The sequence below is a fragment of the Manis javanica genome, chromosome 3 (genome assembly GCF_040802235.1).
Source record: "Manis javanica isolate MJ-LG chromosome 3, MJ_LKY, whole genome shotgun sequence".
In the NCBI taxonomy this organism is placed as follows: domain Eukaryota; kingdom Metazoa; phylum Chordata; class Mammalia; order Pholidota; family Manidae; genus Manis; species Manis javanica.
This window is the reverse complement of record NC_133158.1, coordinates 409,846-435,265: the sequence shown is the minus strand read 5'-3', so window position 1 is coordinate 435,265 and position 25,420 is coordinate 409,846. Positions and strand designations below refer to the sequence as shown.

At 58.4% G+C, this 25,420-nt stretch overlaps 1 protein-coding gene and 1 long non-coding RNA gene across 4 annotated transcripts; one reads left to right on the top strand and one right to left on the bottom strand.

Moving 5' to 3' along the window:
* Positions 1-83: 83 nt before the first annotated feature.
* DHX30 (DExH-box helicase 30) lies at positions 84-25,243 on the bottom strand. 3 transcript variants are annotated; one of them, XM_036994215.2, is made up of 22 exons: positions 25,202-25,243; positions 23,339-23,433; positions 21,597-21,651; positions 17,243-17,338; positions 11,501-11,631; positions 10,773-10,883; positions 6,763-7,064; positions 6,247-6,367; positions 5,579-5,728; positions 4,035-4,187; positions 3,013-3,849; positions 2,703-2,778; positions 2,523-2,627; positions 2,180-2,355; positions 1,790-1,996; positions 1,621-1,702; positions 1,360-1,553; positions 1,124-1,283; positions 892-1,049; positions 705-808; positions 482-621; positions 84-398 (listed from the first exon to the last, which is right to left on the bottom strand). In XM_036994215.2, the coding sequence occupies exons 3-22, from the start codon at positions 21,622-21,624 to the stop codon at positions 145-147; spliced, it is 3,585 nt and encodes a 1,194-aa protein (XP_036850110.1). In that variant the 5' UTR covers positions 21,625-21,651; positions 23,339-23,433; positions 25,202-25,243; the 3' UTR covers positions 84-144. The 3 variants fall into 3 exon arrangements, with proteins under 3 accessions (XP_036850110.1, XP_036850108.1, XP_036850107.1); XM_036994213.2 differs by lacking the exon at positions 25,202-25,243 and adding an exon at positions 22,550-22,656 and having other exon boundaries at positions 23,339-23,438; XM_036994212.2 differs by lacking the exons at positions 17,243-17,338; positions 21,597-21,651; positions 23,339-23,433; positions 25,202-25,243 and adding an exon at positions 12,851-13,058.
* Positions 13,082-23,425, top strand: LOC118967593 (uncharacterized). Its single transcript, XR_005054769.2, has 4 exons — positions 13,082-15,477; positions 20,456-20,553; positions 21,873-22,175; positions 23,284-23,425. It is a non-coding gene; the product is annotated as an uncharacterized lncRNA (long non-coding RNA).
* Positions 25,244-25,420: the final 177 nt, after the last annotated feature.

Here is a 25,420-nt window from a genome sequence, read left to right as displayed (position 1 = left end):
GGCACCCCACAGCTGCAGCTGGGGGCAGGTGGGGGCTGAGCCCAGTGTTCCCGAGCCCCTGGGCGCCCAGTGGACGGCGAAGCTTACGAGGGATAAATAGAACTTTATTCTAATAAACATCTGCACCCTGTACACGCCCGCGCGTCAGTCGTCAGCCGTCTTGCGCACATCGAAGCTGCCGCAGGGCCCGCGCAGCAGCTCCGCCAGCAGCGCCAGCAGCTGCCCGTGCTCCTGCTGCACGGGGGCTGGCAGCGCGGCCAGCTCGCCGCGCAGGCTGCGCTCCACCATGCGGCCCAGCGCCCGGCGCAGTTCCCGCAGCAGCCGCACCGTGCGCGAGTCCCCCTCCAGCCGCAAGAGGTCGCTGTCGCTCAGTGAGATGGTGGCCCGGCGCCCGTCATCTGGAGAGGGCAGAGCACAGCGCGGAGGGCGCTGGTGAGCCCGGCCCGCGGCCGCCCTCCCCGGCCCGCGGCCGCCTACGCACCGCGCACGTGCACGTCCCCGTCGGTGAGCAGCAGAACGGCCAGCGGGTGGACCTGCGACGAGTCCCGCACAAAGACACTGCCGTTGGACTTGACGGCCATGAAGTAGGTGAGCCAGCGGCTCCGCAGCCGAGTGGCCTCCCTGGGGGACGCACGCAGGTGAGGCTCCCGGCCGCGCCCCCCCGCCCGGCCGCCCGCGCCCCCGCCCCCGCCCCCGCCGCGCACCTGTTGATGGTGGACTTGTGCAGCAGGATGTTGCCAGATTTGGTCCTATACGTGACGCTGTTGGGCTTGAACTTGCCTTGCCGGGTCACCTTGCCCTGCCTCACCTGCAGGAGAGTCGGGGGCTGAGCACGGGTGGGCACCAGCAGGCCGGGCGCCCGGGCAGAGTAGCGCCGGGGCAGAGCCGCACCTGGATGAGGTTGGGGTAGAGCCCCGCCATCAACACGCCCTTCACCAGCTCCTCCTCGGCGCTGTACTCGTTGCACTGTGCCGACGCCAGGGTGCAGTCCGACGGCCGGCCCACCAGGAAGGCCTCGTAGATGTTCTCTGAGAACTGCTTGACGAGCCCTGCCAGGCGGGAGAGCAGCAAAGGGGTGAGGGGCACCGGGGCCGGGGCGGGTGGGCTGGGGTGCGGCACTGACCGTGGATGAAGCGCAGGCTGGGCGCATAGAGCAGGTTCTCCTCCAGGTAGTTCTCGCGGCAGCCGCGGTCCTGCCAGCGCAGCACCTCCTCCCAGCCAGCCACTGCCCGCACGAAGGCCAGGTGGTCGCTGCCGCTGTCATGGCTCAGCAGCGCCTTCACCTGCAGGCGGCAGGCGGCTGTCAAGGGCAGGCGCGAGGCTGGCGGGCCAGGGCAGGGGCGCAGGGCCTGGCCTCACCTTGTCCACCTCGGCGCGGTTCTGCAGGCTGCTGCTGAAGGGGTCCCGGGTCAGGCAGGAGACGACCACCAGCAGCGGGTGCAGGCAGCGGAAGATGGCGGCCAGCACGATGGCCTTGGCCAGCCGGGGGTCGGTGGAGATGTGGGCCAGGCGCTGCCCCAGGGCGGTCAGGTACTCGCGCTGGTCCAGCACCCCTGCAACACCGTGGCTGTCAACGCGCATTTGTGGGTGCCCCGTGCCCAGCCAGCCCCGCCTACTCACCGATCTCCTGGAGCAGGATCACGGCTTCGTCCACGGCCTTGATGTTCGGACTGTCCACAGCCTTGGAAAGGAACTCGACTGCCTGCAGCCGGAATGGCCACCATGTGAGCCAGCGGCCCCGTCCCGGGGCCCCACCACCCCGGCCCAGCCCGGCCCACGCCCGTCGCACCGTCTTCTCTGGCATGTGGACTTTGGCCTGCAGCACCAGGTTCTCGAGGGGCGTGCGTAGGATCTCTGGCACCTGGAACGGGGCCATTTTCTCCAGGCGGCTCCGTGGAAACAGATGGTAGGCAAAGCCTGACTGGCAGCGGCCGGCACGGCCCCGCCGCTGGATCACATTAGCCCGGGACACCCACACGGTTTCCAGGCAGGACACCTGGCGGAGAGGACGGGTGAGCTGGCCGCATACCCACTGGCCTTCCTCAGCCCTGCTGCCTTCACCTCACGCAATCCCTCAACTGCCCCTGCAGGGACTCTGAGACCCCACGGGGCCGAGTGCAGGCTCAGCAGCCGGGGCCACCCAGGGGCTCGGCGTTTCTCCCCGGGGCTGCGGGGCCACCTTGGTCTTGAGGTCGTAGCGCTCCTCCTTGTGCAGGCCGCTGTCCACCACGTGCACGATGTCATTGACAGTGATGGAGGTCTCTGCGATGTTGGTGGCCAGGACAATCTTGCGCACCCCCACAGGGGGCTGCTGGAATATGGCCTTCTGGTCCATCATGGGGATGTTGGAGTGCACTGGCGGCAGGAGGACAGCTTACTGCCCTGCTTCTGCCACAGCCTCCTGAGGGGTGGGCAGGGCAAGGGCTGGGACCTCAGGTCAAAGGCTGCGCAGCCTCGTCAGAAACCCTGCTGGGGAGTGTTGGCTAGGGCAGGTGGGGGGGACGCTCCCTGCACACACTCACCTGGCAGGATGAGGTACTTGCTCTCCAGCGCGCCCAGAGCCTCCTGGAGGCGCTGCTGCACCCCTCTGATCTCCTGCCAGCCGGGCAGGAAGCAGAGGATCCCACCTGTAAAGGGGCCCTGCAGGCATGAGCAGCTGCTTGGCAGGCAGGATCAGGTGGGCATGGGGCAGGGGGACCCACCTGGCTCGCCATGGGCGTCGACGTGTAGAACCAGATCCGCCACGAGGTCCAGATCGAGCGCACATTCATCCTCAGACTGGTGGGGGTGGGGTGAGGTGAGGCCGCAGTCACGGCCCCCGAGACTCAGCGAGATAGGCCCTCACGTCACCCTCGACCCGCATACCCTGGCCATGCAGGCCTCCTGGTTCCCGTTTCTAGCAAGGACACTGGGTCTTGGGGACAGAAACCCACCCCAGGCCCCCCAAGCCACAGGGACATGGCGGTGGGGGTACTGGAGCAGAAGCAGGAGCCCTGGGCAGGTGCCCCTCACCTCGTGGGGCCGGTGCCGCTGTGGGTACTGGTGCTTGCCCAGCTTGGCCAGCACGTCCTCCAGGTAGTGCTCTTTGACGGGGTACATGAAGCCAGGCACCTTGACGACGGGACAGCCGCCAAAGTAGCGGGCAAAGCGTGCGTTGTCGCCCGTGGCGCTCATGAGCACCAGCCGCAGCCCTGGGTTGAGCCGCTGCAGGCCCTTGAGCAGGATGAGCAGGAAGTCTGTGTTCACGTCCCGCTCGTGTACCTCGTCCACAATGATGTGGCTCACACCCTCCAGGCCGGGGTTGCTCTGAAGCTTCCGCAGCAGGATGCCCACAGTGCAGAAGAGCAGGGCGCCGCCACGGGCAGGGGGCTTGCTTTCCAGCCGCACCTGGAAGCCCACGTTCCGCCGCAGGGAGGGGCCCAGTTCATGGCTGACCCGCTGTGCCACAGACACGGCAGAGATGCGGCGGGGTTGCGTGATGATGACATTGCAGCAGGCACCGCGGCCCTCGGTCACGTAGCGCTCCAGCAGTAGCTGGGGGATGCGCGTGGTTTTCCCACAGCCCGTGTCCCCAGAGATGACCACCACCGGGTGCTGTTCAATGGCGTTGAGGATGGTGTCCCGATGTGGGTCCACAGGCAGCTGGGGGGCCTCCTGCCACACGGGCCCTCGCCTCCGCCACAGCTCGAGCAGGTTCTGGCTCAGACGCACCTCCTCTGCTTCTGACAGGGGCACGTAGGGCTTGCCTGTGATGGGGTCACTCAGGGGTGCCGAGTCCTTGCCCAGGGGCAAGATGTCATCACTCGGCAGCCGGAGCTCTGGGGAGATCCACGAACTGTCCACAGGGAACTGGGGGAAGGAGAAGCCAGCACAGTAGGGACAGAGGAAGGGCCCCAGCCCTCTCCCCAGGCCGAATTGTGTGCACTTCACTGGGCCAGATGTGCAGCCCACTGGGATGGGGACCAGGCCGACTTGTGCGCACTTCACCGGGCCAGATGTGCAGCCCACTGGGACGGGGAGGGGGCGGCACTTACGTGGGTCAGGAAGGTCTCTATCTTTTGGAGGACAGGCTCCGGCACCTGAATGGTGCATGGCCGTCGCTGGGTCTCACCGAGCTCGCGCAGGGAGGCCAGGTTATACATGGCGTGGGTAAGCGGCTCATTGTTCCGGTCCACCAGGCCCAGGCTCTGCAGCGGGGAACGTGTGGCTCAATCTCTGCCCTGGCCTCCCTGGATGGGCCCAGACAGGCTGGGAGGGCCAGGGACGATGTGTTTGGGGCAGCCTCTTTTCTGAGGAGTTTTTGGTGACATGGTGCAGGAGAGAAAATTAGGAACCAGGAAAACTTTTATCTCCACCAAAAGAAAACTAGATAAAACTATTTTAAGAAAATCAAGACCTGATGTGTCTGAAAAGAATAGCCTACCTGCCCAAGAGCAGGGGTGACCCCGAGGGCCTACTCCCTGAGCAGCTGGGCCCCCAAAGAAGCCCCCTCTCCCTCCATGACTGCCGGCAGGGTCCTGAGACCAGGGCCCCTCCTTCACAGCCCCCACATCAGCTGCCTCGACAAAGCCCACCCACCCCCTGCACCCTTTCAGGCAGCTGCCTGCCGCCTCCTGTCATCTCTGGGCACCTGTCCCGTCTGGGACCCTTCGTGACCATACGTGGAATGTCCTGTAAGTATCTATTCATGCCACCTGACGCTCAAGGCCCTGGTGACACTGCACCTCCTGCCCTAGCCGAGTCACCCTGGCCCTCGCGCCAGCCCGATCCCTCCAGCCGTTTCCCATTCTCCCGCCAAAGCCCAGACCAAACACTCCCTTCTTTAAGAAGTCGGCCCAGGGTGACCCGAGACCTGGCCTCCCAGCAGATGTGATCCCCGGCCCACAGGAGGTGCCAACACAGCCCCCTGGGCCCCCTGCCCACAGACGCTGGCTCCTTTCTGGGACAGGAACACACCAAGCTGAGAGGCCATGTCTACCAGGCTAGAATCCGGACTTGCCCTGAGCACTCCCAGCCCCCACCTTGGCACTCATGGCCACAGGTACACCAGACCATCCGCGGCAAAGCAGAGCCCCTCTCCCCTTGTTCTGCAAGCAAACTGTCAACCCACGTGGTCAGCCCACAGCTTCTTGGGTGGCCCCCACATAGTGTTGCCTCCCACTGCTTGGCCTCTGCGGGCCCTGCAAGGGAACTGCCAGCCAAGGCACAGCGCCTCTGCCTCGATGTGCACCCGGCCTTCATCTGTCCTGCCATTTGTTTGGGCCACAAAGCCCAGGTTACCAAGATTTTTCTATATTCCACCACTGCACCAGCTGTCTGCCAATAGGGATAACAAGTGCGCCTCTGGGTCTACGATGCAGTGAAGGCAGAGCCCCGGGGCACAGGCCCCCTACACAGGCAGTGGGCAGCCCCCGGAACAGCAGCCACAGCCCATCCTGGACAGCAGGGACACCAGGTGCTTCTGTGCCCAGGCCAAGCCAAGGTGGTGGATCTCATTGCCTGAGAAGCAGGCCAGTACGCCTAGGGTGGGGGCAGGCCTCAGCATTTCACGCCACACCAGGGACCCTCCTGGACTCACCTTCAGCTTCTTGCAGGCCAAGGCTGCTGCCTTATTCTCAGCCTCTGCCTTGCGGCGCCCTTTGGCAACAAAGGTCATGGGGCAGGGCCAGAGCAGTGTGAGGGTGGACAGCTTGGTCTTGGTGCCCACCGTGTGGAACTGCATGAGGTTCTGCAGGGGGGGAGAGGGGCACTGTGACAAGGCAGGGGACAGGGTGTCTGTGGCATGGAGAAGTGCGCCTCAGCAGGTGACACCATCCACACAGAGCACCATGGCCAGGCAGGAGTGGGCCCCACAGGCAGCAGCCCCACCCGGCCTGCCTCTCCCGCAACAGCCCCGAGTCTCAGCAGGGACACCTGCCACTGCCTGCCCTCCCAGCCACTGTCCTGTGAGCGCCTCGGAACACAGGTGCTTTCACACATCAGCAGGACAGCTGCCACCCTGAGCGGCCAGGGTCCCCCACACCCGAGGCCACAGTCCGTCCCTCTGCTCCTGTGTCTAAACTCCTTCCTGGCCCTGCTGCACCCTGTTCCCCTCCAAGAATCCAGGGAGGGGAAGGACCTTGCTCTGGCTGGGGTCCTTCCATCCTCGGCCTCCTGCACGCCTGCAGCTTCCCTCCGACCTGGTCCAGGGGACCAGACATGACCAGGTGGCCTCCCACCCGCAGGGACTTCTGGGGCCCCACTCGCCTTCGCTGTGGAGGATGATGTCGCTATCTGGATCACCTTGGCCAGAAGGTTCTTGGGAAGTGGAAACTGGGTCAGAGCCCTGAGAGCACTGTCGTCGTCGGTCATTTCAATGGAACCCCCCCTGGGAAGACCAAGGTCAGGCAGAAAAGGTCTCCTGCGGCGCTGACCTCCCCCCAGGCTCTGCGTCCAGCAAGCGGAGCGTGGGCTGGGCTTCGCCGCCTGGCCTGTGACCCTCTCCAACACACAGCACAGCTGACGCTCTGCCCCAGAGAAGAGGGTGGGGGCAGGGGCTGGGCAGGGCAGCCTGCGGGCCTCCGGGGGGCCCGGGTGTGAGGCAGAGAGAGCATCTGCGCTGCTGTTTGGGGAAAGACCAGGCCCACGGCCGCAGCCAGGCTGGCTGCCCCGCGAGCGGGCAGATGCGCCCAAACGACAGGGCCCTCCCATCTCAGAGGGCTCTCGGGACAGCACCACCGCACAAGGGGCGGCCAGCTTCCCTGTGCCCCCGCCACACTGTACCTTGAGTCTCTCGGCGGGGCGTGGGGGTCCTGCTGGGTCAGGGACAGGAAGTCGCTGACATCCATGGTCCCCTCTTCCAGCTCCTCCTCTTCATCCTCCTCCTCGTCCCGGCCCAAGGAACGGGACAGGCCCCCGGGGGCCCCTGGCCGAAGGCTCTCAGGATTCAGCTGCCGCCAGGAAGTGGGTGGCATGGTGGGTTCTGGGCGCCACCAGCTGTCAGCCGGAGAGCCGAAGCGATCGGCTAGCACGCGGTATTTGGCCGCATCAAACAGTTCGTTGCGGGGACCTAGCAGACCCCAGCCCTGGGGAGGAGAGGTATGGTGAGCGCCCACGGCACCCTCACGCCTCACCTTCCGGGAACCTGCAGCCGGGCCCTGAGCCTCTCCCATGGAGGAGACATACTTTTCCTCCTGTCCACCTGCCTTGGCCCTGGCCCAGAGCTAGACACGGAGACAGCACCTGCGGTGCGCAGCTGTGGCAGACGAGGACCGCTAGGGGAGTTCTACCACCTATCGATAAAGACAGAAAGAAACGGACGAGTCCACAAGGCAGCAGGGAGGCAGGCGCCATCACGAGCTTCAGTGGATACAGCAGTTAGGGAAAGCGGATACAGCTGCACCTTCTGAGAAGAATCCTATGCTGGGATGTACTGTAAAAATAACCCAAGGCCACCTGCACAGAAGTCTTACTTTACAACGCATAGTTTCATTCTTTCCGGAGAACACCGAGTAAAGCTGACTGTGCAGGCTGAGCCTCTAGCGTGTACAGAGCCACACGACAGCAGCCGAGCGCCATCCGATGAGGCCTGGTCCCCTCAGGAGTGTGGGAGGCCAGAGCGAGTGAGAAGCTGCGGGCCAGCATCCCTGAAAGCCAGACTGGCCGTGATCTATTGGTCACCAGCAGCTGGGGAACCGGCATCCACACAGTCCAATCAAAGCCCTCCCTGTGACGCCCACGGCTTGGAGTTCTGTCTCCCGCCCACCTGCGCGCACCGTCGCCAGGCCCTCGCACCCACGCTCACGGTCCTCTCGGCTGCTCACATACACCTGGCTCCATGCCTCTGTGCCCTGTGTCTGCACACCCTCTGTCCTGGCACCTGGGAAGCTTCCTCTCCACCAAAGAGCCTGTGCTCTTCTGGAGGCTGAGGGCAGGGCCTCCCCTCTGGGCTGCGGCTGTTCCACGAGCTCTCGGGCACTCAGTGTGAGGGCAGCGCTTGGCGAGGAGGAAGGAAGAGCTGAGGCTCTGAGTGGTGCTAGCGGGAAGGCGGCAGACACGGGGCTCCCGCAAGGCAGTGGCAGGACAGCACGACTGGACAACAGGCCAAGGGCTGGGGGAGACATTTCTCCAAAGACGACACACACACGGTCAGAAAGCGCATGGAAAGATGCTGCTGGGCCTCAGTGAGCAGGGGCGAGCAGGTGTTCTCAAAGATCACAGCTCTCCAGGGCATCAAATTGAGAGTGGATGCCATGTGGGCACAAATCCTCAAAACGTGCTCCCTTCTGATTTAGGTATGTTGCCAGGGAGTAACTGTTTGTGTCCACAAATTCATCACCGGCTTAGTTTAATGTCTCACTCAACATCTGCAACATTTTCAACTTCATCAAGTCAAAAAGGATAGTTTAAAACAGCTGCCCTCCCCAAGTCTCAGGAGAGTCATCTGACCCTGCAGCGTCCCCACATAATCTGTAGCTGTGTGTTTCCCAAGGGGAAGAGGTGCAGAGGACACCAGAAAAATAAACTCGCTTCAGCTGTGATGTGAGGATATTTACCTTCTGAGCCAGTGACACCACTGGGGGTGTGCACACGCACACTGTCGCTGCTGCACTCTGCCCTTTACACTAATCGCAGGACCTAAGACTAAGACTCCATATTATACAGACTGAGAATACACAAGTGTATATGGTTATTATATTCTAAAATTTACCTAAAAAAATAAACAGAACAATGGTCAATATTATTTCTCATTAGGGAAAAGCAACTCCATGACACACAACCTCACTGCCATTAGGATGGCTGCCATAAAAAAAATAAAAAGGTGTAGACAAGGAAGTGAAGAAATTGGCACCCGTGTGCTCTGCTGATGAGACCATGAAATGGTGCAGCTGCTGTGGAAAACAGTGTGGAGGCTCCCAAAAAAATTAAAAACAGAATTACCATGTGATCCAGCTATTCCACTTCTGGGAACTGAAAACAGAACCTTGAAAAGAGATTTGCACACCCCACATTCACAGCATTATTCACAATCGCAAAAAGGTGGAAGCAGTCCAAGTGTCCATCAACAGATGATGGACAAGCAGAACGTGGAGCACACGTACAATGGGGTCATCCAACCTTAAAAATGAGGAGATCCTGCCACATATGAACCGTGAGGACATGACGCTCAGTGAAACAAGCTAGTGACAGACGAGTACCGTGTGACCCCGCTGCTGGGAGGTCCCTAGAGCAGATTCACAGAGACAGACAGTGGATGTGGGGCGTAAGGTCTGGAGGAGGGGGATGTGCTATTCAGTGGATCTGCAGTTTCAGTTTTGCAAGATAAGTTCTGGAGATTGGTTGACAACAGTGTGAATGCACGCTGAAAAATGCTTGAGAAGGTAAGTGTCATATTTTGCATGTTTTACAATTCAACACACACACAAAAGCTGTGAGCCTGGATACAGAGGGCAGAGGGAGGAATGTGGCTGTGACCTGTTGCATACGCCTGGGTTTAAAGTGCCTCCAAACACCCAGATGGAGAATTTCTCACTTTGGCACTAGAGACTTTTGGGGCCTGGTAATTCTTTGTGGGGGGCTGCCCTGTGCCCTGCAGGGTGCTGACAGGCATGCCTGGCCTAATGCCAGCAGTGCTCCCCCAGGTGTTACTGTCCACAATTCAGCCTCCAGACTTTGCCAACGCCCCATACCCCAATGACAGTCCCTAAGTAAAGGTAATCCACGGGAGATGGAGATTTCTAACACATTAAACATGATGGTTTAACCTCTAAGAGACAAGATTTTCCAGGAGAAGTGGCAGGAAAAGAGATGTTTAAGAGGCTGGGAAAGACCGTGGGGCAACCCAGAGAGGAGGCAGCCTGCGACCCAGGGCCCAAGGGAGAGACACGAGGCAGTGTCAAAGCCACAGAGCATCCGTGTGAAGTGAGGGCCAAGAAGGGGCTGCGGGGCCCAGCAAAGCCTTGCTCCAGGCAGTCACCTGATGGCCACTACTCTGTCCACGTCAGGCCCTGTGCAAAGGTGAAGGTCAGCAGGGGCCACGACACTGGAGCATACTCGAACCACACACACGGGGGCTGCTTGCAGTGGCATCAGGCCCAGGGCAGGTGCCAGGGCATTGCAGTGCCTCTAAAGCCTACAGAAGAGACTCAGGAGAGGAAGGATCTGAAAATTATATAAAAGGGAGGGAGAGGGGATGGCGAAGAGAGGGGCAGTGGGGGGCCTGGATGCAGGAAGACCTGGAAACCACGAGCAGGAAAAAAGCTGAAGGAATACACATCCCGAGCTCTGTCCTCGTCAGGGCAGAGATGAAGAGTCAGGAACCCAAGGAAGATTCGAGATCTGCACAGCCATGAGAGGCATCAGTCAAGGACAGAGAGAAGGCTGGTGAGCAACACGAAGGTCTAGTAAATGCAGCTGACACCCAACCAGTGGGAAGGGAGAGGGGCCATCATCCTACTTCCACTGGAAGGGAGGACCACACGGCTACAGGAAAAGCCATAGAAAACAACAGAAAAGAAAAGCATGCCAAAACGGGAGTGTGTCTGCTGCTCTGCATAGGGAATGTTGTCATGAAGGGTTGTCTGTGGTTTTCCAAACCACAGAAGCAGGTAACCACAGCGGCCAAAACAAAACGAACCATAAAATACCAATGCCCTTGATGGCTGAACCGCAAGAAGGCCCAGGACCGTGAGTGAGCGGACACCCTGCCAGCCTACCCCCAAATGGGCCTGGCACCAGAGAGGCCATCAGAGCAGGGGCGGGGAGGGAGGCCTGCACGTTCTTGCTGGCATCACCTTAAATAGCTGGCAGGCTGCGGCTGCGGCCTGTCTCTCTGCGTCGATCTTCTTGCTTCCATAGCCTTCCACCTCCACACTCTTGGGCCACTTTATATGGAGGGTGACTTTCTGGGGAAGAGAAGGAAGAATCAGGACCCTTGTCTCTCTGCGCTGCAAAGTTGCTGCAAGTCGTATGGAGGGTCAACAGCAAAGCTGTGGGCCTCGCGGCAGCAGAGCTGAGTGCAGGCGGCGCCCCAGGACCATCACTGACCGGTGAGGCTCTACCACCCCCTCTGCAAAACCATCTGTCCCACCTCAAGTCGTTCTGCTTCCTCAAAGTGCCACGTTCTAGCCAGAGAGCAAGGTGGGGTCCGTCTTTACCATAAAAAATCACTCAGGAGGGTTTGCTTGCATCCTTCTGTGGGTCTCCAGGACTATGAGACTCTAGGAACAGGAATTCCCACCAACTCCAACCCTCTGCAGTCCCGGGGAGTCCGCTGGGGACCGAAACCGGCACTCGGTGGAAAGGCCCGTCCTCCGTGGGGTGTGAACTGCTTCCCACCCACCCTGCCTTCCCTTTCTCTAAGCCAGGCTCTTCAAGCCACGCTTTGCTCGGACAGTCTCTGCTGAGTATTTTCAATTCAGAAACACGCTCCATAGCCTCCCTGAACAGAGAAACCTGAGGCAGGAAAGGACAGCCAGCCTTCCTCCTGACAGAACAAGTCTCCCAGCCACCAGCCAGTTACCTTTTTCTTCGGTCCATTCGTGTGCACATAGACTAGCTTGTCTTTTGCGTGTGAGATGCCCAGGGCTCTTCCAATCACACTGTTGAGAAGGTTTTTGGGCTGTGGGAACTCTTTTAATAGGTCCCTAGAAGCTAAGAACATAACAAAAACATTAGTTATTTTTCTTTTAAAAACTCCATGGGGTGTGTATTGGGGTAGTCGACCCTGGGTGCTGGATACTGAGAATGTTGGCTGTGATGAAATAGCAACGAGCAGCATCTTGGGAAGAGAGAGGAATGGCTTCGGGGCTAACGGGGCAGCAGGGCCAGACCTACATTGCATGACCATTCCCTGAAGATGAAAGGCCAATGACCAAACACATCACAGAGGGGAACCTGCCAGCATCCTCTTCCCCACCCAAGCTTCTGATCTAATACACCAGTTACAGAAGCCTTGATGTCGGCAAACCAGCCTAGTCCGTCGGAAAGAAGGTGCTAAACAAAAAAAGCAAGTAAAAATTCACCACACACACAGACTGGATTTCAAGACGGTGCAAGGCTTCTCCTAAAATGGAAGACACACAGAAGGGAGGCCTGGCCCAGAGTACGAACAGCAGGCCCCAGCTCTCAGCACCCTGCAGAAGGCCCCGTGGCGCCAGATTGTGTGTACGGACACCGACCAGAGGCATCTGTAGGAGACGCACGTGCACGAGCTACGTCCCTCCTGCAAATTCGCTGGCGTCCGGTGGAGGTAGACACGTCAGACACCACAAGCACCTCATGTTTCTGACTTGTACTTTCTTTCCATCAATTCCAGATCACAAATGGGGGAGAGGGCCACCTAAAGGCAGCTTGTGCCAGAGACGGGGCTTGGCCAGGCCGAGCAGCAGCGTGCTGGGAGTGGCTGAGCACTGAGAGAAGGGCCCCCGAGGAGGGCGGCCCTTCAAGGGGTGAAGGGGCAGAGGCTGTCGGAGAAGAGGGGACGCCTTTCCACCCTCCACTCAGGCTCCAGAAAGCAACTCTGTAGGGGGCACAGCCATGCACACGTGCACCTGGACGCATCGGTCACAGGCCACCTGGGGGGCCTCTCGCAGCACTGCCCACCCCCGGCCGCCCCAGGGCCGCTTTGTCTTGGGAAAGACCCCCTAGCGGATCCGACGCAACCCGGCTGCGCGGCGGAGCGCCCTCGGGCGGACTCCTCTGGGCCCTGTCTCCTTCGGCACGAGGGCCTGTCCGCAGCCGAGAGTCCCGCCGGCAAGATACAGCTCCCGGGGCCCCCCGCGCCCCGGCAGCGGCCCCTCCCGCACGTGGACCGGCCCCCGCTCCCTCGCGGCCCGCACCGAGCGTTACGCCGCGGGCCCGCCGCCCTCACCGGCCACCGCGCTCCCGTCGCGTTCGGGGGCCTCGGCCTCGGCCTCCTTGGCGCGGTCGGGGTGGGCGCACCCAGACGAGAGGCCGCGCGAGCGCCCCGGCCGCCCGGGGGCGCGGGGCCCTGGCAGCCGCAGGAGCGGAGAGAAGCCGACGGCCAGCGCCATGAGCCTCCCGGCGGCCGCCATCGCGCTCCCGGCGGCCCCCGCGGCGGCGGGCGGCCCCCGCGCCCCGCCCAGCGCGCCCCCTGCCGGCGGGCGGACCCCGCGCCTCCCCCAGCGCGCAGCGGGGCCCGGGCCTTGGGGAGGCGACCCCGACGCTCCCGTGCCCGCCACTGCGGCCTCCCGGTCACGTCAGGACAACGGGGCAAACCTGGCGAGGAGCCTGAGGCCCGGGAAGGCCCGACCGGGAGTGGAGCGGCTTCAGTCCCCGGAGCTGGGGTCAGAGGTGGGACGTCCCCGGCTCGGACGCCGCGTCCCCACTCTGCGTGGACGGCAGGGAGTGGAAAGCTGCCGCTCCTTGTTTAGAAGCCGGACGGTACTGTTTGCGAACTCCTACCCCTGGGTTCGGGCCAGGCTCACTCCTCTCATGGCGCAGAGGAGCAGGAACTCGGGTCGGCTGGGAATCGGGCTGACTGCACGTGGGGGCACTGACGGGGGCAGCGAGGGCGCCACCGTCTCTGCCCCTGGAGGGGCCTGGGTGGGAGGCCAGCAGTGCTGTGACCCCGATGTTCCCTCGGAGCACCTGTCAAAGCGCTGCCGGGAGCCGCCTCCAGACTTGCTCGTCATGGTCTGGAGTGGCGCCGAGTAGCCCCGTCCTTACCGTGTTCCCAGGAGATACGGGGCCTGCCGGCCTGGGACCGTGCTCTGGGCGCCACTGGCCCACGGCGAGAGCACGGGGTCTGAGTGCTCGTCACGGGGCTGGTTCCAGCTCTACCCCTTGCCAGCTATGAACCCTGGGCAATTTTGTCAACTGGTAAAATTAGGACAGACCTGCGCACTCATTTGGTTCGGCTGCGGTTAGGGGGAACGGGAATGCTTGGAAGGCAGCCCTGTGGGGCACCCCATCAGAGTCTGAGACAACAAAGGCCAGGCCCCTTAGAGACCCACGCAGAGCGCCGGCTCCTGCTCCTCCACTACCTCCTCATTGGTTTTTTTTACCAGGAAAGGGGCAAAAGGGGGAAAAAAACCCTTGGCAGCAATGGTTTGCTGACCACACAAGGTGACACCCCCATCTGTATCAAATACCCCCACCCCGACCATGCAAACTGCGATGTCAAAGCAAGAGTGGGATCTGATTCTCCAACGGCTTCGAATCTGGCCAAGTGGCCCTTTAATTTGCCAAGATGCCGTCCAGCTTCAGGAATGCTTTTCAAAGACCGTTAGCAGCTCAAATTCCCTCAAAAGAACCCAGAAGCTTACAAGCCTGCTAGTGGCGGCCGCAGCTGAGGCCAGACTCTGAGAACTGTGTCAGAGGTGGAAGAGCAGCTCGGACGGACAGACCCAGCCGGGGAGCAGGGCCCGCCTGGTGCCTGGGACGCCCGCCGCGTAGCGCTCTGCTTGGACAGCCAGTCAGCTTGAGGCTGGCGCCCTCGGGTCTCCTGGTCTGCTTCCACAGGAAGCGCATGAAGGAAGGCTGGCCATGGGATGCCAATTCTTCAAGCTTCATACTACTTCTTCTATTTTAGAGAATGTATTTTGAACGGATGTTTGAAATTTTATCTTAAAAAAAAATCCGGTGATGTCAACCAACTAGTTGGTTCTCAAGGAGCTCCTGGTCCCCTTTTCTAGTCATTTACTTCATCCGAATTCTAACAGTTGACACCATGTTGAGCAAATACGTCACCTCCACAAACCTCACTGCCTTTTGTAAAGGGAGAGCAACTCTTGGACCAGCTCTTGCAGCCCCCTGGGCTCTGGGACCTTCTCCCCCGCTGGTCTAGCCTGCAGACCAAATCGCCTACTTCCTGTTTTCATGAATAACAGCCACTGAGACAGAGCCACGCTTGTGCACGCACTGTCTATTACTGAGCTCCCTCCGGAATGGCGGAGTCAAGTGCCAGCAAGACGAACCGCACAAACTGCAAAGCCTATTTACTCGCTGACTGTCAAGGACGTTTGCAGGCTCCTCCTAGAAGACCCTGAAGAGGGCACGTTTCTCCGGCCCCGCTGCTGTCCTTTCCCCCAACATCAAGCCTTCTCCTCCACTCCCCATTCTTTGGGGAGAGAAAGGTGACTCCTATGCCTGTGAAAAAGAAGGGAGGTTCTGAAAAAAATCGAGTTTACTGGGTCAGATCTCTCTCCCCTCCCTTCTGGATCAGTCATGACATCTGGTACTAAGTGTGCTAAACAATGACATCCAGCAGAATGGAGTTAAGGTGCCAAGGATCTGCTGAATACACAGGCAGATGTTCTAGAATCCTGAACTTTGGAGGTCCCAGGAAAAAGCAATAGGAGAAAAGCCAAGTCAGTCCCGGCTGGGCAGACCAGGGGACTCTGGAGGGAAGGTCAGAGGCAGCGTCTGGAGCGGCCAGGTGTCAGCCAGCGTTCCGTCCGCTTCCTCACCCACGGCCAAGTATGTGACGGGGGTCCACACATCAAGAAAGGGTCTGCCTGGTTGGCCACAGGGAAGGTAAGGGGAGCCGAAGGAACTGGCGACCATTCTGGCCTCCCTACCCGTCCTCACGCTCTCCCTGCACATACGCAAGGCCACGATCCCCTTGCGGTGACCCCCACACCAAGAGGGCCCACCGCTGTCCAGGGGGACGGGGAGGGGAGGCCAGTCCTGTGGCCCCCAGTGCCCTGCCAGAGGCATGTCTCCCCGCACTGCTTCCTACTGTCCTACGCCTCAGACGGGGCACTGGGGCAGAGTCCCTGGGCTGGCCTGGAGGCAGGTTTCCTGATTCATTCCCCCTTTACCTTGGAAGGGGCCTTGGTAAGAGGCTGGGAGTAGAGTGGGGTAGGCTGGGAAGAGAGGTGATTGTTCTCTCCTATCCCAGATCTGACTCTGATGGGCACTGTGACCCTATTCGGGTGGCTGCCATTTCCTGAGCACTGTTTTTCTATTTGAAAACCAGAGACACTGTTTCTGCCACGCATGTCCTCCTTGAGGGCAGACGCAACAGCGAAGCCTCTAGGGACCAGAAAGCACAGCGGAGAGCGCAGCTTACGTGTGGCCTGTTGCTTCTGTGAAGAAGGGATTCCAGGCCTTAGAAAAAAATGGTGGGGGGTGGGGTGGGGGCAGGCAGAGAGACAGGAGGGGGGGGCGAGAGCGGGAGTCAGGGAGAGGGAGAGAGGGCACGCCGTCCCCCAAGGACACCTCCTGCAGGCACAGCTGTGAGGACACTCAGGTTCGGGGCTCTGTTCTCATCAGAGGAAACCACGAGGGACCTGCTGGGCTGGCCTGCGGGGAGTGGCTGCTCCCCCTCTGCCGGGGCTCAGGGCGGCACCACATGGTCATGCTGGTCGACCCCTGTACCCGTCTCTGAGCTTGGCCGAAGCATGGCTGACACTCAGCACTACTCACCCGCTGTGTTGGAAATGTTAGCATTTGGCCTTTTGAGTTACAGGGCATTTTAAGAAAGGAAAAAAGGACAATCAACGCTTGTTTTGGCATTGGTAGGGGCAGCATTTCTTGAGCACCTAAGTGGAAGGGCCAGAGGGGAGGAAGTGCTCATTTCTGTCCTGCTGTGTCCCAGGGCCACTGCAGCAGGAAGGCTGCCCGAGCGGCCCACCGCAGGGACTGAGGGGCCCTGTGTGCCCTGCACCCTCCTGGGTGCTGCACCCTCACAGCTGTCCGCCGACGGAGCCTCAGTGGACAGGCTGCCTGCAGACTCCCCGGCCTACAGCAGCCTTCTTCCGCGAGGCCGCCGGGGCCAGCGTGTGAGCAGGCAGCCAAGAGGAAAGAGCGGCTGTCGGGACAAGGACAAAGCTCCCAGGAGCCCTGGTCTCTGTGGGCCTTGGGAGGATCTGTCTGAGGGAAGGGATGCCACCCGGGACACGGTTTTGGTGTCAGTCAAGCGCTCTGGGGGAGTGATTTGCAGGCCTCCCTTAAGCCTCCGTTGTGCACTGGCCAAGCAACCTGCGAGTTCTGAGCCCCCCAAGCCAGGGCCTGCCCCGGAGATCGAAGCCCCGATTCTCTCCGTGCTGGGGCCGCATGCCCAGACGGAGCCTGGGGCTTATCCTGGTCTACGAGGAGGCCTGGTGGGAGCGCAGCGTCTGAGCCTTGTGCTTGAGGACCAGGAGATGACCTGACTTTTCCAAGTGACCACTCCCTGGAGGTGTCAACATCCATGCTAACTCCGCTTCTCACTCATGTCCAGGCACCTGGGTGCCCAGCGCCGCCCGCCTCCCGGACCCGGGCCAGGCTGGTGCTGGAGGCAAGCCTCCTCCCTTACCTCGAGAGATGGTCCCTCCAGGGGCAGGGCTGACACACATGGGTGGAAGGCGGGGTGGGGGAAGTTTGCACTGGCGCTGCCTGTGCTGGGCCCGATCTGGGGAGAGAGAGAGGGCATCAGGCAAGTCTCACCCCCAGTTATAGGCCTGCATGGATGCACCCAGAGCATCCGCGAGCAGTCCTGGAGAGCAGCTGCTGGCACAGTCATGGGTTCTGCGAGACAGCGTCACCAACGCCACCATCAAGGGGGCAGCTATATAGACGGGACGCAGGAGGGCCCTGCATAGATCCCTTCCTGCGTCTCAAAAGAGCCTACAAACCTCCTGTTCCCCTTGCCGCCCTCCATGGGTGCCCACCCCGTGTACTTCCCTCCAGTCTTGAGTTGTGAGGATGAAACAGGACAGCAGTTGGAGGCTGGAAAGTGACAGAACCATGTAAAGCCCCGGGGTTTCCCACACACCTGCCTCCCACTACGGTAACTGCCCTCTGCTCAGGTCCCCTACGTGGCCCGGACAGCCAGAGCCGTCGGACCACTCCTTCCCTCTTGAGAGTGAGGGGAGCAAGGTCTGGGCGCTAGGGCCTCCCTGACGGCCGGGGCCGGGCCACGCACCAGCCTTCTCCCTCTTTCTGAAAGGGAATTATTCATCATTCCATTTGGAGACTAAACACAGAGACCTACAGAGTACATCTTTAGGACATTCCAAAAATTCAATGTACACCAACTAAAATTAAGGCACTTCCTGGGCCTTTGATGGGAAGATGGAAACAGCTGGGTAAGGAAGGCTTAAGGTCTTTAAGGCCACCCAGATGGGGAAAGCGCTGGAGAACCGCGGGTCTGGGGTGGAGGCACACGAGCTCCCGTGCCTGTCACCCTCCCGGTTTCAGTGTGACAGACTGGGAGGAACGGAGGGCGGGAGAGGGTCACACACCCCACATGCTTGAGGAGCGGCCCGCGGGCCACAGCCAAGTCCGATTCTGGGCTGCCCATCAGCGCATATGCACCTGGTAAATAGGGGAATGACATCAGGGAAAGAGAAGAACCTTTGGGTCACCCTGACTTTTCTAAGGCAAGGGAACTGTGGTAACAGGAGAACTGTAGTTTTCAGCAGGAAAAGGAAAAGTCTTTCAGCCACATTTAAAAAAAAATTACACTGAGTGTCTGTAGGGAACCAAGGTGGAAGATACAGGGGTGTTCGCTGCACAGTTTCAATGTCTCCGTATTTCTTGAATGTTCGTAATAAAATGCTGGAGGGAGCGAGCATTTGCACGCAGGCCCGCCTCCCTTTGGTTCCCCGCCGCAGGCCCGCGTGCGGCCCCTCTACCCAGGGCTCGGCCGGGCGGCTGCAGCCGCGCCCCGGCACAGGCCCCTCGCTCCCAGGCGTGGGCCACAGAGGGGGAGCTGTGCTGTGTCTTTTCCCCACAAGCCCTCCTATGACATCACAGGAATGATTTTGCAAAGAACATGTATAGCGTTACAGCAGAAACGCCTGTAGGGCAAAGAGCCTGGGATCGAGGTTTTTCTGGGAACTAATTCCACTTCTACCTTGAAGCTAAGGGTGGAGATGACTAGCTCAGCCTCTGGGTTCTGCCTGTGGAGGGTCCTCATTCATATCCAGGAAGGCTGACTGAAAAAAAAGAATGAACCACCTGATGATTACTTGTTGTTTTGCTAAGGATTTTCAGCAACTGGTGGAAAACTGTTACGATCCCACAACATCACTGAGCCTCTTCTGACCATGGAGTTGGAGGAAAATTGCACATTCTTGCCATTTACCCAGTTTTCAGAGTTTTGTGCTGACTGTAAAAGACTCAGTTTGCTCTCTGTGGCCTCACTCTGATGGCACTACAGCTAAGACACAAGAAAACTGCTAAGATGCTCACAAAGGCAGGAGCAGGTCACGCACCAGGCACACAAGCATTCTGGCCGGGAGGTGTTGGGAGCTGTTGAATTACACGCTAGGAAGTAAGGCTGTGGGCACACCCAGCGGGCTGCCACCTGCATGTCACAGGAAACCGTCACGGTCACTAACTTGAGGACCATCAAGTGGCCCATCTCCCTGAGACCTGAGCACCAGAAGGTGTCTTTAAACAGAGCTGTCTCGACCTGCTGCCTTGTACAGTCCGGCAGCCGCGTGGCACACGGCATGCTGAGGCCGGGCTGTCACTCTCCAGCAACACATGGGCTACAGGGCTGTACCCCAAACAGGTCAGTCTGCTCACATTTATCAAGGGCCTGCTGACCCCAGATGAAGGGCCGGGGACAGACCACAGCCGTGTGCTTCTCCTACATCACCGCCAATCTTCCCTGTGCCCCTGAGGATAGGGACGGGAAGTAGGATCAGGTAAGTTAACACCTGGTGTTAGTGGGGACCAGAAGCCAACCCCAGCCAGTCTAACTCAAGCTTTACACCACACTGCATTCCTCAAGATTCACGACACCCCAGGGGGCTCATGACCTCATCATGAGAAACAGACACACACAAAAACTCCGTAAGAGATAAAGAACAGTTCTGTACAACAGTGGAAGTGTCACAAGGCCACACATGACCGACTGCCAAGGTCATGTAACAAAACACGAGAGACAGGACGACATTCAGCCTGCAGGCAGGGAACCACGAACCACGAGAGAACAGGCTCCCTGAGGGAAGACATTCAAGGTGGTGACTGAGTAACGGTTTTCCCTGAGACCAGAAGGCATAAAATAGTTGTTGGTAAGAAAATAAAACTTCTGTGCTGGAGCGTCTAGGCCCAAAGCCAGACTGCGTCTTACGACGCCCTGAAGCGACTTAAAGCCACGGACTGAATCCACCAGGTGTCAGGTCCTGTCCTCAGCTCTCTGCGTGTATTGACTCGTCTAGTCCTTGGAAACTATGCTGAGGCAGCTACTTAAATCGTGAGGAGACGGGGGCCCAGAGGTTCAGCTCCGCTCCGGCCTCCCTGGCCAGGAGGAGGCAGGAGAGCGCTGGGAGCCTGGCATGGGGGTCCGGAGCTCTTGCAGGTGAGGCTATGCTGCCCCCCAGGAGGCTGAGTGTTACCCGCGTCCTGACGGGAGGCTCTCCCGCAAGTCGGCCCCCAGCCTGGAAAGCAAAATCACAAGTGGAGAAGCTTTTTGTCCATGAGTCTCTTCCCTGGAATCATCTCCCTATCGTATCAGAGTCAAACAACATGGGAAGGGGAGGACGGTGGTTTTATCGGGCTCCCCTTCTCCTTACAGGATCGGCACTGCCAGTTCAGAGACCTGCCCACCACGAGAAAACCTATTTCCATCCAACTTCTACAAGTGGGTGGACAAGAAAGCCCACTGACTGGAAGGTAAACCCAAAGTAATTAAGTGTACTTAATTTTCAGCTCAAAATGTGCTATCCTACATTAATGTCAAGTTCAGTGTTTCCCTTCTCAGATGCAGTTAATCAATGAAACCAAAATGACAGAGATTATTTTTTTTATGCAGTATGAAAACAAGAGAGTGGCTAAAGGTAAACAAGGAGGCAGGAAGAGGCTGCTCTGAACCCCGGCGCATCCAGTCCTCCTGGTCCCCCTCGGGGGGTTACACTCAGGCCTCCAGGAACATGGGTTGTGGGGGAGACACAACCAGGAGAACCTTGCTGGTCAGCAGTGATGGAAGGCCAGCCAAGTTCTCACTCACTGGCACAATATGCTCAGGCAGGACCCTCATGGTCCTGTGTCAGTACAGGCGGCAGGCCTTTTACTCTCTCCTGTCTTAGAGGGCTCCATCCAAGAACAGAGAGCCCTCCCCACCGGCTGTGCCACTTCCTGGGAGCAGACCCCAGAGGCCACCCCCCGCCCTGCCATGGCTCAGTCCCGCCTTTCCCTATACCACCTCTCACCGCAGCTGCCTAGGGCATCGATTTCAAGACTTGCCCCAGCTTCTATGGCCACCAACACAACCACGACTCAGTGTCCTTCCTCGGGTGTTCACGGAGGCCTACCCTGTCCAAAGTGCTGTGCCTGGCACCAGGGGAGAGAAAACCAGCATGGGCCCTGGCCGCAGGGAGCTTCTGGCCACCGATGCAAGGACTGGTTCAGAACAGAGCGAGCCCGCGGAAGCACAGACGCGACGCCAAGGAGAGTCAGGGCAGGCAGATCATGCCTGGTTCGTGGAGAGAATGGTGCAAAGCCCTGGCTTAGAGGGAGGCTGTCAGAGCAGTGAGAGGACACTCCAGGAAGGGGCAGCAGGGTACACGAGGACCTGGACGGGTGACACAGGTTATAAGCACAAGGCAATCGGAAGGCTGGGGAAGGACTGTGGAGTCACCCAAAGAAGGGCTCTGTGGGGTATCCACAGCCTCACAGTCGCCCATCATAGGCAGCCACAGGCACCGTTATGTTCTTACCTTTTCTGAATGAGTCCAAGCTGAACATTTCTGGCCAGGACGGAAAGCTGGACTCCTAAGAAGGTCCGAGAGGCAATGGTTAATATTCCTGGTCCAAGAGCCCACAGTGCAGACTTCACTAACATACAGCATGTCCAGAAGACAAGAAAAATGAAGTGCTTCACTAACGAGTCCCAGTAGCTGCCCCAGCCTCAGGGATGAGGAGCCATCCCGACTCTAAAGTAATTCCACATCTTTGCTCTTTTCTAACTGAGAGCTTGTTTTCTCTGTCCTCAGCTCCCTGAATCCTGCTAAACCGAAGGAGCTGCATTTCATCATGAGCGACATATATGTCCACTCATCACAATGCAGTTTTCCTGGGACTTCTAGAAAGAAATGAAATTCTACATGGGCCCCTGGCTTCTGTGGCTCCAGGAAGAGGGACTGATGTCTGCCCACGGACAAACTGGCTCACCCAGCTTCCACAAAACCTAGTCAGGCCCCTAGGGATTGGACTTGAACGACATTATCAAAGAGAAACTGCAAAGTGAGTCAAAATAAAAAGCTTTTCATGGCGGAGTCTCTATGAAGGAACAAATAGTAAGTTAAAATACAACTGCTGGATAAAAATTTTGGCGCATTTTGCTCATCAGTATACTCAGCTGAGGGATGTAGTTGGAGACTTATAAGAGAAGGTACACACAAATAAGTAACACCTCTGGTTTAATAATTTCGTTTTATAAAACACTCATAAACTTTAAAAACTCAGACTTACAAAGGGCTTTAATAATGTAGTACTTCTGGGTTGGTGCAATAACCTTACGTGGCCTAAGTTTAAAAACATCTACACAATGTTTTAGCAAATTAGGATAATGTCTCACATTACTAGGAGCCTAATGGGGCCTAGCCTCCTGGTCCTGACGGCTACTGCCTGTCGTTCTCAAATCATGGGGGGCGGCGGTTGGAGGGCTGACCTGGGGCCGAATCTCTCAGGTCCATAGCAGGTCTGCCCTGATGGCCTCCTCTCCCCGAGGGATGCCGGAAATTTCAGCCGGTAGGATATGGTAGCTCAGAGAGAAAACTTCAATACAAATCAATAATGATACAGTTCACTTTAAGAAGTTACATTCTATAGACTTCTTCTATCCAAATTAAAAGAAAAAGGGTGTAATTTGAAATTCTAATTTTCAAGAAAAATTGAATATTATAAAATCTAAAACATCTAAGTGACTATTACTTAAGAAATGATACTTTCTTGCTAAGAAATTTTAAGTTAATTTGCTTGTAAATAGACTCTCGGTTTTGCTTGTAAGGAGTCCCCACCCTCCCCATGCCGGCCAAGGCTCACACAGTGTGCTCTTTCCCTGTGTGAGTCTAGAAAACACAGTGCGATAGTCAAGACAGGGTCTTTCAGAGATGTTTCACAGAGCTCTAGAGCATTTCATAGAGATCCAAAAGAAAGCTGCACTCCCTGCAATACAGAATTACGTTGGAAACCTTTGTGGTTCAGAGTTCCTCTTAAATAATTTAGACATAAATAAAACACTGTTATGTCAAGACTTCTTTCATCACGAAACACCACTTAACTCCCAGCAGAGTCACTATGGGATGATTCAAGGGCACAGAGATTCCATAATGACTAAATAAAAATGATACCTTTCTCCCAAGAAAGTCACAGATAGATTCAATACATTCCTTTGCTCTACAGCGTGGCTGTGCATGAGGCCCACCACTGCTCCGGGAGTGCAGCTGAGTCAGCTTACCTTACAAGAGCAGTGACACCCCCAGATCGTGCAGGCTTTTGAGCTGGAGCTGTATTCTCTCCTTGCTCCTCCTCATCACGAGACTGGGCCTCCTCCTGGGAAGTACAGTGCTGGGTCACTAAAGTGATGGCCCCCACGGGGAAAGTCGCTCCCGAGCATCGGAATGCATTCACGAACTCCAACAACCGGGACAATTCTGTTAGTGGCGTGAAATACACACACTGGGCGCACTGGCCTCACATCGGAACCTGCCATAGCCCCCCCTCTGCGAGACCCGCCGAACTGCGAGCTGCCTTAATCAGCACTGGTCAGATCCAGGAGGGATGTCATGATAAGGAGGGGCTTGTAGTCCTGGAAGCATCTTCTCCAAGCCCAGAGCAAAAGCTGCTTCAGGTTTGAGTTCTAATTCCATAATGACGAGAATATGAACCTATTTAAGGAAGGTAAGGAACTGCTTCCAGATTGGGAAAATAATAACTGAAAGCTGAACACCATTTTCATAGTTTACAAAGTACTTCCACAGACTTCATCTCCATCTATTCAACCACCCAGTTAGGTAGGAATTATCTTCCCCAGAGACGGAAACTAAGGCAGATTTTCCCAGAGCAGGTTACACAACTTGCAGAACGGAAACCTGAAGCTAGGTGTTGGGCTCCGTGCTTATACTACACAACTTGTTTCCGTACTATACTGCTGTCTGGATGTCCCACGGTTCATTTTTGGAAGTAACATTTTATAATGACATCTTCAAAGGCTGAAAGGTGTAAGAAGCTTCCGACTGATAAACTTTGGACCCTGGCTACATAAGTTAAAACACTTGGAGAACAAATGTCTTTTGGAGGTAAATGGACCACCTACACAGGTAAAGGTGCAGCAAAGGATGCATTTCCTAAGTCTGGAGCAGCTACACGGATGAGGGGCCCTATCATAAATCCCAAACGCTGCAAAGGAGTCCTCCCTCCTGGGAATTCCTAATTTCCAAGATTTAAGTATAAACTATAAGATATAGTCAGGATCCACAAGGACAGCGGCATCACTGGTTTCAAAGAAACTGCAAGGGAAACCATCACACAATGTCCCATTTCGCTCTGGCCAGTTACATTGCAGACCAAACCAGTTTGAGAGTCTGCAACTGGCCATCGGCAGTTCTCCTGCTGCAGTGTATGGCAGGCCCCTGTGGACTGGATTTGCAGAGTGGACCGCCTCTGCCTTGAAAAATCAGGTATAAGATGGCCAATACTGCAACATGAGGACTAGCCAGACAGCATGCATGCGGACGCCATGCTCCTGGCTTGGGGGTTCTGAGGACCCCTGGGACTCCAGTTCACTGCAAACAAAGGACCCAACATGCTGTAGGTGTTCCCCTGCCAAATGGGGCAAGTTACCACCAGCAAACAAAGAACACCTCGACCCTTGGCGTCCCCCAGTGACAAGATCGGTGCCAAAGCAAGCAAACCCAGCGGGGCCAGAATGCACCAGGCCTCCCGTTGGAGGCACGGTCCCGGCGCTCGGGGGCAGACAAAGGTCCCAGGGCGCCCCAGAGCTTGCCCAGGCTCGGCCACGGGAACCGAGCATCCCCGGCGGCGGCTGCGCGCCAGAAAGCGGCCTCGCCCGCGGCCCGCGGCCGGCCGGGCTCCCGCCCCGCCCCGGCTCCATGGCAACGAGAGACCGAGGCCTGGCAGCCCCAGCGCGGCGCGGCAGGCGTCCCGGCAGGCCCAGGATGCCCGGCCTGCGCCTCTGGCCCGCCCGCCTCTCCTCCCCTTACGTCGGGCCCCTGCCGGACCCGAGCCCCTGCTCGCGCCGACCGCCCCCGGCCGCGGCTCCTCGCAGGCGCGAAAGGGGAGAATAAAAGGCCCAGTTCACCTGTTGTTACAGATGTGAAACAAGCCGCGGTGCACCGCGCATGAGCCGCGGGTCCCTACCGCGGCCGGACTACAACTCCCAGCGGCAGCAGCGCGACGCTTCCGGCGCCAGCGGCGGAAGTGTCCGCCTCGCCCCACCCAGCTCCGCCCCTTCTCCGCGTGGGGTGTCGTCCCCGCTTGGGGCGCCCGCGGCCGCTCCCGCTTGCCGTCGCCGGCCAAT

What these genes read in the sequence shown, in the direction of transcription:
- DHX30 (XM_036994212.2), bottom strand. Translation starts at nt 13,034, where the DNA reads ATGGCGGCCGCCGGGAGGCTCATGGCGCTGGCCGTCGGCTTCTCTCCG. An exon ending in GCCCCGCCGAGAGACTCAAG is followed by an intron (nt 6,368 to 6,762) that starts GTACAGTGTGGC and finishes TGGTCTTCCCAG; the next exon opens with GGGGGGTTCCATTGAAATGA. An exon ending in CATCATCCTCCACAGCGAAG is followed by an intron (nt 5,729 to 6,246) that starts GCGAGTGGGGCC and finishes CCCCCCCTGCAG; the next exon opens with AACCTCATGCAGTTCCACAC.